This window comes from Aulonocara sp. 'chitande type north' Nkhata Bay, linkage group LG13, assembly GCF_057382095.1.
Source record: "Aulonocara sp. 'chitande type north' Nkhata Bay isolate Kocher_YH1m ecotype deep benthic linkage group LG13, A_spYH_male_GT1.1, whole genome shotgun sequence".
NCBI classification, from domain to species: domain Eukaryota; kingdom Metazoa; phylum Chordata; class Actinopteri; order Cichliformes; family Cichlidae; genus Aulonocara; species Aulonocara sp. 'chitande type north' Nkhata Bay.
The window spans coordinates 22,221,564-22,234,247 of NC_141356.1; the positions used below are offsets into that span (position 1 = coordinate 22,221,564).

Consider the following 12,684-nt stretch of genomic DNA (forward strand, 5'->3'; position numbering starts at 1 on the left):
GTTTTAGCTACTAAACCAACAGAGTAAAGAGTGGTATCAATGTTCTCATTCAACTCTAACAAGGCAATCAATGCATTTAACTCTATGTCTGTATCCCAATGCTTATTGCAATTTACCTGAAAAGCTAATCTGCACCAATAACCAACTAAAACTTGCAGCTGCAGTTGCAGTAACACAAGGACACAGCTGACTCTGCTCCTATTACAGCCTATCATAAAGTTAAAGTATATCATGATGTACAATAGAGTAGGCATTGTTTAACAGAGTCACAGGCAGCTTAACTGAAATGACAAATATCCCCACACAACTGCTGATGCTTCAAGGTCACAGTCAGCTGTACTATAAATGGTAGTGGTTTTCCTGCCAGACAAGGAGAAACCCCCTGAATGTAGCTATGATCTACGTCATCTTTCTGTTACTATTGCTGCTGATCTTCCTGGCTAAAAGTGGGGTTTTTAATATAAACATATGAGATCAAAGCAAAAAAAAAAAAAAATCTCCCAAAACTCCAGATTATAAACAATGCGTGATTAATGTTGTGCATTAAATGGGCATTTCACAAAAGGATCTCCATAATGAGGCTGGTTGTCCGTGAAGTTTTGTTTCTTATTAATCATTGTCTTTAATTAAACCTCAGTAGCACAAAGAGATCTCAATCACTGAGGTTTAAGCAGCTTTTCAATTCAGGAGCCATTAAAAGTCGCACTGCTTGACTGGTTTATATATCAGCTGAGGCTGAATAAAACTGTGTCACTGTGAGCTCAGGAGGTCTTTCGGGTTTTTTGTTTTGTTTTGTGGTTTTTTTAAATGGCATCTCTACAATATTTCTGATGGGATTTCAAGTCCAATAAACGTGTGGTGAGAAATTTAGGTGGCCCAAAGTATAATCTGTCCTTTATTTTTATTTATTTATTTTAGTTATTAGTTGATGAACTGTGTGATTTTAAAACTCTTTGGTGTGAAGACGTGCATATTTTCTCTGCATTGATATTCAGTCACCCTGGAGCGAGCCTGTCTGCTGGAGCTGTCTACTTAATGGGAGCGGGTGGGTGTGGCAGAGAACTAACTGGCAATAACAACACCACGGGTCTGACTCGATGTCTCCATCTAGTGATCAAATGAAGCTTATCATGGGGAGGTACATTAAAAAAAATCAATAACAGCAATTATGACCACCTTTAAAAAAGAATAAACGTTTTTGAATCGCGTATTGTTAGATTGCAGTTGAATGATTTTAAGTAATATCTGCTGCAGTCACTTTGGGGGTTTCCTATTGAGCATCTAGCTAAGTGATATATATTGATCTTCATTAAAAAAAAATAAAAGCTATGTACAGTTACAGCACAGTTGCTCTAATATGCACAAAAGGATAGAAATCTTAACCCTGAATTTTGATCTTTATAAATCACATTATTTCTGCTTTAGCTTGTAATGTATAATGGCTTATATTTTGCAAACCACTCATGCATGCCTCCCTAAACCCCCGCGAGCCATCATTTTAGGGATTCCTACCTATAAAACCCGGAGAGCAGTCAAATGGTGGAAGTGGAAGCTAAATTGGCTAGTCATTCATATGTATATTAGGCTGTTAAGTAGGAATTCTGGAGGGAGGGGAGTGGGGGTGGGGGAGTGGAGTGTTTCAGTTTGCCATCTTGGGGAGAAATCAACACACATGGGTGTATGTCCTTTGTTGCTGACATTTATTGATAAAAACAGTACAAAAAACCAACCATTTGTACACATATTTACAAATAATTCAACATTGTCAGCAATCACTCACAATCCTGGCACTGCCATGGTACCTGTAGTCTGCATTTACCACATGTGTATCTTTTGCAGTGAACACATCGCACAGTGGCCTGATTTTTCTTGCATTTGTGTTTGACCTGACACGTGGCTCTTTTTCCAGGGCTAGGTGTGGAGGGTTCTGCCCGAAGCAACTGATCTTTTCTTGCCTTCTTCGCAGCTACATGAGAGTGAGCCAACTCTGTTGCAAGCGCCACCAGGAAGTCCACCCGTCTTTCCTTCGTCCCGGTGCATGCTTGATACAGCACATGTGCATTCAGTGCTGCCATGTCAATCATGTTATAAAACACGGCAACTGGCCAGCGCCGTGTTCCTTTGCGGACAGTGTACTCCCGAACCATCTGGTCCATCACATCCACGCCACACTTTGTTTTGTTGTAAAGGGTGACAGTGTTTGGCTTCCTTTTGGTGGTGTTATCAGTCTGAACCACGCTGTGCATGCTGCTAAGAATATAGACTGTCTTCTTTTTTGGGTGGCTTGCGACCTAAAATCCAAGTACATTTGCAATGTCTTCCCATATCTTGGCAAGGACCCCAGTCGTCCCACTGGGGAGAGACTTTCTGAAAATGTAGTAATGAGGCTGATGGAACCATTCCTAGACAAGGGCAGAAATGTTACCACGGACAATTTTTTCACATCGCTTTCACTGGCACAAAAACTTCTTAGACGGAAAACCACCATCCTCGGCACAGTCAACAGGATTCGCAGGGAAATTCCTCAATCCACTAGACAGACAGATCGCAATGTATTCACCACTCAGGTATGTTGCAGGTCTTTTGTGGTTCTATGTTTATGTGTTTCATTGTGTGTAAAAGGGCTATGAAAATAACAATTTATCTTATTTCTTAGGTGTTTTCAACCTCTGCTGCCACGCTGACGGCGTATGCGGCCAAACGGAAGAAGACAGTCTATATTCTTAGCAGCATGCACAGCGTGGTTCAGACTGATAACACCACCAAAAGGAAGCCAAACACTGTCACCCTTTACAACAAAACAAAGTGTGGCGTGGATGTGATGGACCAGATGGTTCGGGAGTACACTGTCCGCAAAGGAACACGGCGCTGGCCAGTTGCCGTGTTTTATAACATGATTGACATGGCAGCACTGAATGCACATGTGCTGTATCAAGCATGCACCGGGACGAAGGAAAGACGGGTGGACTTCCTGGTGGCGCTTGCAACAGAGTTGGCTCACTCTCATGTAGCTGCGAAGAAGGCAAGAAAAGATCAGTTGCTTCGGGCAGAACCCTCCACACCTAGCCCTGGAAAAAGAGCCACGTGTCAGGTCAAACACAAATGCAAGAAAAATCAGGCCACTGTGCGATGTGTTCACTGCAAAAGATACACATGTGGTAAATGCAGACTACAGGTACCATGGCAGTGCCAGGATTGTGAGTGATTGCTGACAATGTTGAATTATTTGTAAATATGTGTACAAATGGTTGGTTTTTTGTACTGTTTTTATCAATAAATGTCAGCAACAAAGGACATACACCCATGTGTGTTGATTTCTCCCCAAGATGGCAAACTGAAACACTCCACTCCCCCACCCCCACTCCCCTCCCTCCAGAATTCCTACTTAACAGCCTAATATACATATGAATGACTAGCCAATTTAGCTTCCACTTCCACCATTTGACTGCTCTCCGGGTTTTATAGGTAGAAAGGTAGAAGCCTGGGGATGCTAGTGTTAATTCTCTTTTGTTCCTTTTGCTTTTTGTGCTACTAAAAAAAAGAAACTGATACCTCAAGAGGAAGTGAAATTACAAACTCAAAACAGTGAAAATAAATACGAGGTTTTGGTTTTTTTAGCAGATAACTGAGCCCATGTATCATCTTGGCAAAAGGCTGCCATCATGTTTTAAAAAGTAGCATTATTACCTAATAGCAATCCACTGTTAAGCCCACAATAAATGCATAATGTATGCTTTCTGGCCACTTTGTCCACCTGTTCAGCTACTCATTGATGGAAATATGTAATCGGCCTTTTAGGGACATAGACATGTTCAGAAAAGCCTGATGAATGTGGCATACAGTTTCAGTTTCAATTTCACTCTATTTTAGAAACAACTGAGCCACTGGGATCATTCCACACAATCATGTCTAGGGATTACAGAGAATGGTGCGACAATTGTTACATAGATTAAATTGTTATAATGTGGGTTATATGGGTTAAAAATGGTTTAATGACTCCAACAAACCAAACTAAACACATAAATGTCATTTTAGGATTAATGTTTCGTCAACTTATGACTCGTTTTAAACACAGGCTTGTTTTATTTTTATTTTTTAAAGGTAAATACTCATCACCATAACACATAATTCCATCATCAAGTTGATTTATTTGACAGACCAAACATGATTCATTACAGTCCATCAAAAAGTTGACCATGCAACAATTCTGTCATCACATCCATATATTTTTAAATCACTCTCCAAAAATACAAACACAAATGACTCTTCTCAGTGGTCATATATTATCAATATTATTATGCACAAAATATAAAACTAGCATCCATCTTTGAAATCGATATACTGCTGATGCAGTATTACTTCTCTTGCATGTATATTTATATACACAAAATTAGTGACTATGCAACACATAGTCGCCTTAAACCTCTCGCCATGATATTGCATAATAAATATGAACCGACTTCTAAGACTTAGTTTGAATTAGACAGATGTGCTGGCAGCGAGAAAAAAAAAGACTCAGTTAAGACACAATAAATAACCCTTCAATGTGTTTGTGCATACAAGAGCATGAAATAAAGAAACAAAAATGGTCAAGGGCATGAAACATGACCTCCTTGAAGGCCTTCTGTGTGTCTGTGTAGGTGCACTCGCATGTGATTGAGATTATGTCATTAACAGAAAAGTCTCCTCAGGGACCCTGAGATAGCCCATGTAGCCAGCAAACAGCCCGTCTGTCCACAACACTGTACAGTACTTGTAGAGTTGAAATGGGCGAAACCAGCCAACCCCACAAGAGTTTGGCTCTTTAAGTATCTCTCAGTCAGGCTAACTGCTTTGTTAAAACATCTCAAGCAGGAAAGGGTTGCAATCTGTTACTTCCATGAAACACTGCCAAAGTAAAAAAGTAAAACCTGTGTAGTTAAATCATTGTTTAGTAGGTTATATTGTTCATGTAGTTTTTTCTCCAGAGTCCTCACTAATTTATTTTAATTTTGCCAGCATGAAAATAAAATAAAATGACAGCAGCACAGCTGATCCTTTAGTTCACAAAAATCTTGCACTTTTTTCCCTTTTCACTTCTAACCAATTATCAACATCTAGAACTCTGGATACACCGGACAAAACATTGGGATACAAACTGTATTTTACATAGCTACTGTATATGTTGGCCTGTGAGATGGCAGCTGATTTGTCAACTCTGTTTGAAAGAAGTAGTCTACCTTTTATTTCCACCAATGGACTGGAGAATGTTATTTTTAAGATGTACTCTTAGAAAAGCTCTTGACTTGTTTGATTTTTGTGTTTTGTTTAGTTTTTTTTCAGGCATCTTGTTAAGTTAGAGGCCTGACTCACCTTCCTTGAGCAATGACGTCTGTTTCACACTACAACAGCCATCAGAAAGCGATGACGCAAATGACATCCACTCTGTGCTTCACACTTCATTCATCAGCCTGCTATCAGGCTCAGCTCCTGTTGGGGCAGCCTAACACTGCTTCAGGGGAGCAGTGACACTGCCTTCATATAATCTGTACAAATTTTCTTTGTCGTCTCCTTTCCTTTATTTATTCTCTTCGACTCTGAATTATTTGCTTTCTGCTTAGCTTTTCGCTCGTCTGCTTTGGTTCCTGCTTTCTCTTTCTGTCACCTCTTTCCCCTCACTGAGCTGCTTCCCTCAGTGTTGCAAGAGGAAGTTTGTTGCCATATTAATGTCATTATTTGAAGCTCTGAGCGCCTCGAGGGCATCGATCCTGGAAAAGCCCATTTCCACTAAACGTGCAACCTGTAGGACACAAGATAAAACCAGCTCAAACTTAAGCACAGAAACACACACATACAGGAACACTGAAGTAAACGTCTACCTGTTCTTCTGCTACAGGGGAGTTGTCCAGAAAAGGTGGCTGTGTGGATTGGTGGGCTTGAGGCTGAGGACGGGGCTGCACCGGGACGCGGTTCTGTCCTCTGTGTCTCAGTGAAGGGAATAACCTTGTCCACTGTAGCAACCCGCTCTGCACAAATACACAGACAAAAGCAGTATCTAATACTTTGTAATACTAATCACTTCCATCTAGACAAGAACCAATTGAATACCAATATCAGATATCTGTCAGATACTCTGATAGCTCAGTGATTGTATAGCATACATCCTTAATGACTTAAAAAATGTTCCTCTTCTCATGTTTTCTGACTCTTTTTCACTAGCTCTGCATTTGGCTAAGTTCAGTGTCACTACTGGTAGCATGAGTTGATATCTGGACCCTACAGACGCTACACAGGAACTTTAATAACTTCAAATTTGTGCAACTACCTACCTAAATGATCATGGTTAAATGTCTGACTACAACCGTAACTGTAAGCATGCTTCCCTCTTTCTTTCATTGCTGTATCGCATACTGTCATGTGGCCTTAGAAGCAAAATCAATATCTGAGAAACTGGGTGGTCTATGCATAGGTTCAGTTTTAAGTCTTTGTGTGCATCTACCTGTGGCTGTTGTCTGGCATTCGTCCTGGCCTCGTTGTACTCGGCCAGTAGCAGCTGTTGGTCGAGCAGCTCCATCCTCTGCTGCCTCTGAACGTCAAGAGTGGCACCCATCCCCAGAGGTGTCTCGCTGGTAGGTTGGGAGCCTTGACAAACACAGATATAAACAACAGATTCGTCTTAAAAATATCATAACATATCTGTACACGAGTGGATAAGTGCTATGAAGGATCATTTAGCACAAATTCAGTTTTTCTAAGAGGTTTCAGGACCTCATATCCTATATAGTGGTGAACAAACTAGATTACTATTATCATGTTTCACTTCAGTCAGGGAACAATAGTTCAGTTAGGGAATTTGACATTGTTAAGCACTGACTATTTTGAGGCTGATAAGCACTCTAAAAGGCTTAAAAATCAGTGAGCGGGACATTAGGGATTAGAGAGGAAGAGCTACTTAAAACAGAACATTAAAAAGGTAAGTAATCTATCGAGGAAATGTTTTAAGAGGTAAAAGTAATCTGCACATTAACATAAAAAGCTCATTTTTGGTTTAACTCCATCTGTTCACACATTATTTAATAAAACTTAATCTATGAGTTCATAGATTGGTGAGCTGACGACAATATCCCATCAGCCTTTTATAGCTGAGAGGTAAAAATCTTTTTAACCAGCAGTTAAAAAGATTAGCCAACAGTGACAGCGGTACATCTTATCATTTTAAGTCACTCTGTGTCACAGCACTAGTCAAATGCCTAAAAGGTATGTATATTATTATTATCATTAAGTCAGGCAGAAAGAGACAACAACCCCACGTCAGGCTCTGCAACTCTCGTCCTTGTAAAAGGGATTTAGACAGGATTTGTGTTTGTTGTTATTACGAAAGGATGGACTCACTTGAAAAGACTGGCTCCAGAATATATTGTCCAATACGAGACACCCAGATGGGGACAAACAGGATCTTCTGTAACCGTAGGACACTGGAGTGGTATAGTCCACCTGAGATCTGAAAGGCATATTTATAAAAGCACATGTGGACATAATACAGAAATAGCAATCTTTACTGAATAAAGATTAAATTACACAGTAGAAAGTAAGGAACAATATTAAGTGCTTCCACAGATATAAACTAGTATAGGGCAGTAAGTAAAGCTCGAGTTAAAAAAAAAAAAAAAAAAAAAATGTGCCTCTCCAATAAATCCTTTGTTTATTTTCCTCAGTTGCTTTAGTGATAAGATGTCAAAGTCTATGATCATGTCTTCAAAAGCTTTGCTTGGTCTAATCAGCTTTCCAAATCTTAAAACCCTGTAATGTGAAAAAGACAGTCACCTCCCCTTTTTTTATTCCAAGGATTTAGGCATAAAGAAAATCATAATAATACAGCCTGAGATGAAGAACATGTGTCATATTACACCTAATCATTATTTATTTAACAAAACTTAAGCCAAAATGGAGAACCAGTGTCTGAAAAAAAAATCCCATATCATGATTCAATAGCTCAGGCTCTCACTTCCTTGCAGAGGATTTCTGGGAAGCTCTTCTTTACAATGATTCTTCAGTCCATCGAGGTTTGTGAGTATTCTCTCCAAGATCCTGCCACAGCATTTCAATTAAGTTGAGGTCTGGATTTTAACTGGACCATTGCGACCCCTTGATTTTTTTCTTTTTCAGCCAATTTGTTGGTGATTGCTGTACTTTGGGAACACGCTCTTGTTGCCTGACACAGTTAGCTAAGCTAAGTTTTAGCAGTTGGACAGATAGCTTCACACTTGACTCTAGAATACTTTGGTATACAGAAGACTTGATGGTCAACAAAACAAATCATCACCCCTCTACCACTGTATTTGAGAGTTGGAATGAGACGTGTATGCTGTGTTTGATACTTGCTTAATGTGGAACTGTGCATTATGGCCAAACATCTCCACTTTGCTCTTGTCTGTCCACAGAACATTGCTCCAGCAGTCTTTGTTTTAGATGCAACTTTGCAAACACAAGCTCTGCTAACATGTCTTTTTTTTTCTTTATTCAAATCAGGCAACAAAGTATATATCTCATTTACATTGACATAGTTTTTTTTTCTTTTTTCCCCTTTTCCCTTCCCCTCCCCTCTTTTCCCCCTTCCCTTCCTTCCTGGTCATGAATAGCTTATTATGTTTTAAATGCTGGTACACATGCTAGATATACATTCAAAAGACAAGAAGAATTTATTTACTCACCAATCCACTGAGTGCAAGGAGCCACATAAAAGGGCTGGAAGTCAGCAGCTGTATCACAAAGAACAGGATGATAAAACAGAGATTAGTAAGAATTCAAACTTAAAAGTGAAACAGACTTCCACGTGTCCATAGGGATTTACCTGTAAGCCTACTATGTAGACCAGGGACTTGTTGGTGATGTGGATGCGACCCAGTACCTGTGTGACTGGCATCCTGGGGATCGACAGGTAGAAAGGCACAAACAGAGAGAAGACTGGTGCAAGCCTGTGGGAGGCGAGAGGGAAAAATCAAGAGGATTGAGGTTTGGGCTCCCTTGTGAACTTATATTGATTTTTATGCATTTTGATCTTTTATGTTAAGTTTACATGTATGTAAATAAAACTGCCATTGTCTCTTTTGTGGAGGTGGATTGTAAACTGATTATCTAATACATCATGAATGATGAAACAAAATATGTCATGAAAACTGTTGTCGCAGGCCATAAAACTGAAAAAGTCTACTTTTATTTTAGTGATGCTGCATGTGCGTTATAATAAAGTCTACTTACAGTCCCGAAGGCAGTTCTTCCACCTCATAGTAAAACAGAAACTGGAAAGCCTCTGCCAGCAAGAAATCCATCAATGCAGAAAGACACCAAGTACCAAAAAGAAACGACTGGTAAAGGGAGAAAAGAGCACCATATAAGATTATCAGAGCAGTACATACCTATAAAAAAAAAGAAGAAGAAAAAAAAACCTTCACACTGTATTACATAAGATGAGTTAAAAGTGACTGAGACCATAAACCTGGTCTCTATCTAAAGTCACAGCTGGGGAGTTTCACTTTTCCACAGACTTCTACAATCAGGCTTCTTTTTATTGGTGGCCATTACAAAGACTAGAGGTTTAAGGCACTTCTAATTTATCTTTACTGTTCATACAGAGATGTTAAATCACTCTTTTATATGCAGCCCATGAGTCTAAAAACATTTGCACAAACACAAAGCCACCTAAATGAGGAAGTTATGCATTTTCTTCCCTAAAAGGTGAATTCAAAACTGAGATGAAACTCATACTGATTCTGACTGATGATCACACCTATGAAATAATTCTAATTTGGAGAGTCAAAGGAGCTTGCAAAGAAAAGCGTCTGGACTTCTTTAAGTTGCTTGAAGACGTTTCACCTCTCATCCGAGAAGCTTCTTCAGTTCTAAGGTCAAATGGTGGGGAGTCCCAGATTTAAACCTAGTGGGCGTATCCCCCCACAGAGGGACAAAAGGACCCCCTGATGATCCTCTAATCGCCTGAGCCAATTTGGGGAATAATTTTTAATCGCTTTATACAGCACCATCCACTCTTCACTCTGGTTCAGCTAAATCTCTGGTTACACTCCTTCCTTAAATGTTTTTATCTATCAATAGTTTTTATACTTACAGCAAACTTCCTGGTGCCAAACCTCCTTTCAAAGATTCTAAAGTTGTAAATGAGCAAACTGCTGCAGAATGAGTCCTTGATATCGAGACACACCAGCCTGGCACACAATAATCTCCACACCTAAAACAGAAGGGACGGAAGAGTCATACACAGACACTTGCATCCAAAACATACGAAGAACAAATAAACCCCTGTATAATAATGCCTTTTATGTATATATTACACATATTATACATATGTGTCCCAAATTTGGCATACTATCTCACATTTCTGAACCAAATACTAGTACATTTTACCATAAATTCCAACAAAGGTTTTATTAAAAACAAAAAACAAACTCAAAATCCATTTAGCAACTTCTCTTAGCACAAATAACATCTCCCCAAGCTCAGACTCAGATGTAATCATGTGACCTAAATGGGGAATTTTAGTTTCGTGATAACAGGTCATTACATATGACGATAAGATAATTCCTGTCACACCACACACTGCTGCATGGTTGATGGTGTACTACTGAGCAACATAACCAGGGTTTGTGTAAGCAGGCTTTCTTTGTCAACCCATGCTTTCTGCTTCGGGATCTTACATGCTACTCAGTATATTCAGGTTTAACACTGTCCCACCCCCTGAAGCAGGAAGCATGGACATCTCTTTGTTAACTTTCAGTTAAGAAAGTAAAAGTAAGAAAGTAACTTTGTTGACTGATTATTCTTTGTGATAAATAACCTACAAACTTAATCTGTTTTAACCTGTGTTCTATTAGCTGTGTAAAACAAATATGGTGACAAATTAGGACAAGCATAAACAAAATTTATGTATTTTCTGCATCGCCAGGATACATGCAAATTCTTGGAACAGGAAATTTACTCCACACGCTTTATTCTGCAGTTCAACAGGCAAAATGGATTTCTTCAGCAGACAGTCTATAAGCAAAACTTCAGAAAGACCAACAAAGCTGGTGTCTGTCCTCCGAGACAAGGTGTGTTTGTTCAGGGTCTTTAGTCCTGGATCCTTATTGTTTCACTGGTGTAAACTATCAGATAGCACTAGGAGTTGGTTTTAGCGTTCCCTCTATGTTTCACCCCCAAACACACTTGTAGATGCCGGGCCGTACCTGATGCTCCTGTGTGATAGCCTGGAGGTGGTAAACAAACAGGTCTTGGTACTGTGGCAGCAGGGTGAGCATCACAGTTAGCCCATTTAGAACCAGAAGAAGGCTTTTCGACAGAGGAGCCTTGTCTGTCAAAGACACACACACACACAGTATAATTAACAGCAATGTACAGCGTCGCTTTGTTCATCGATTTATCTAATATTCTTTAAATATTACCAAGAGTCGTGAAGATGGAAGGGCTTATTTGTATACAGAGGCGGGGCACACATAGACACACAGCCACCTCAGTACTACGAAGTTAGCATAATATTCACTTTATTTGAACTTTGAGGCCTTAGCTGAACAAACTGAATACTTGGAAACGTGTAACATAAGGTTCTAATTAACAAACCGAAGCGTTAACTGATAGATACCGTTCAGAGTAAATGAATGACAGCGCAATGCTAACGTCAGGTAGCTAAGCTAGTAGTCCGTTGAGACTCGCTGTGGTTTTAACGGCAAATTCACGATACTTACAAAGGCCACGAGAACCGGTGGTTGTGAACATAACGTCCAGGTATGTTACGGTGTCCAGGTGACGGCTGTCGATCCAAATATAGCGCCAAAGTGACACTAAAACACCGAAATAAAGTTGGAGACAGGATCCATGCTGTAACCGTGGAAGGAAAGGCAGGGCAAAGGACTCCGCTACGGAAGCCCGACAACAGCTAAAAGGTTCTCTCGCAGAAGCCCCAAATGTTAAAAGAAATTCGTCCTGTGGGGGTCGCTGTTGTTCTGTGTTGAGCCCGGGAGAAGTCTCGCTGCTCAGACATTTTTATGGATGAACTTCAGATTCAGGTTCAGCTTCAGGTTACTTTATTTGTACCCACAGGCAGGTTTGGTCTGTTGTAGTGAGTCATTCATCCTTACGTGTGCATTTTCAATACATACACAGATCACAGATAAACACATGCTTAGAGAATCCACATAGCATCGTGTAGGAAAGCTACAATATGTCTATCTGACTGATAGCTGATGGAAGAAAGCTGTTTTTAATATTTGATGTTGTGCACTTTGAGACCAAAAGCCTTCAACCAGTAGGAAGAAATTGAAACCTACTATGCAAACGGTGCAAATCATCAAGTAAAATCAAACCAACTGGTGTAACCATCTGGTGTATGCTGGGTTCAGTCTGTCAAACCATTTAACAATTTCATTAAGTGAGTTTGTGTTCTTTACATATATATATCAATTACTATGAGACCAAGGAAAGGGATAAAACAGATTCAGTAAAAGCACAGTAAAATAATACCATCATGGTTTTATCAATCTGGAAACAGGAAAACCTTCTCATGCACGGCAGTCGCTGATGCCCTTTTTATAAGTGCAGCTTCACACTCATTCGTTTCTGTGAGCGTTTTCTGATTCGTTTTGCCATCAGTTCCTGAAGACATGCCACAGCTCACTGTTTTCTGTTGCTTCAAGTGCT

General features: G+C 39.8%; 1 protein-coding gene across 2 annotated transcripts; it reads right to left on the reverse strand.

Moving 5' to 3' along the window:
• Window positions 1-5,551: 5,551 nt before the first annotated feature.
• ubac2 (UBA domain containing 2) lies at window positions 5,552-11,953 on the reverse strand. 2 transcript variants are annotated; one of them, XM_086259207.1, is made up of 10 exons: window positions 11,733-11,953; window positions 11,217-11,341; window positions 10,103-10,222; window positions 9,238-9,344; window positions 8,831-8,954; window positions 8,691-8,738; window positions 7,372-7,480; window positions 6,479-6,621; window positions 5,859-6,005; window positions 5,552-5,779 (listed from the first exon to the last, which is right to left on the reverse strand). In XM_086259207.1, the coding sequence occupies exons 1-10, from the start codon at window positions 11,761-11,763 to the stop codon at window positions 5,672-5,674; spliced, it is 1,062 nt and encodes a 353-aa protein (XP_086115333.1). In that variant the 5' UTR covers window positions 11,764-11,953; the 3' UTR covers window positions 5,552-5,671. The 2 variants fall into 2 exon arrangements, with proteins under 2 accessions (XP_086115333.1, XP_086115332.1); XM_086259206.1 differs by lacking the exon at window positions 11,733-11,953 and adding an exon at window positions 11,433-11,704.
• Between the last annotated feature and the right edge of the window lie 731 nt (window positions 11,954-12,684).

Coding starts and splice junctions, on each gene's coding strand:
- ubac2 (XM_086259207.1), bottom strand. CDS start 11,763: ATGTTCACAACCACCGGTTCTCGTGGCCTTT. Junction 9,345..10,102: donor TTGGCACCAGGAAGTTTGCT/GTAAGTATAAAA, acceptor TCCCTTTACCAG/TCGTTTCTTTTTGGTACTTG. Junction 5,780..5,858: donor CCCCTGTAGCAGAAGAACAG/GTAGACGTTTAC, acceptor TGTGTCCTACAG/GTTGCACGTTTAGTGGAAAT.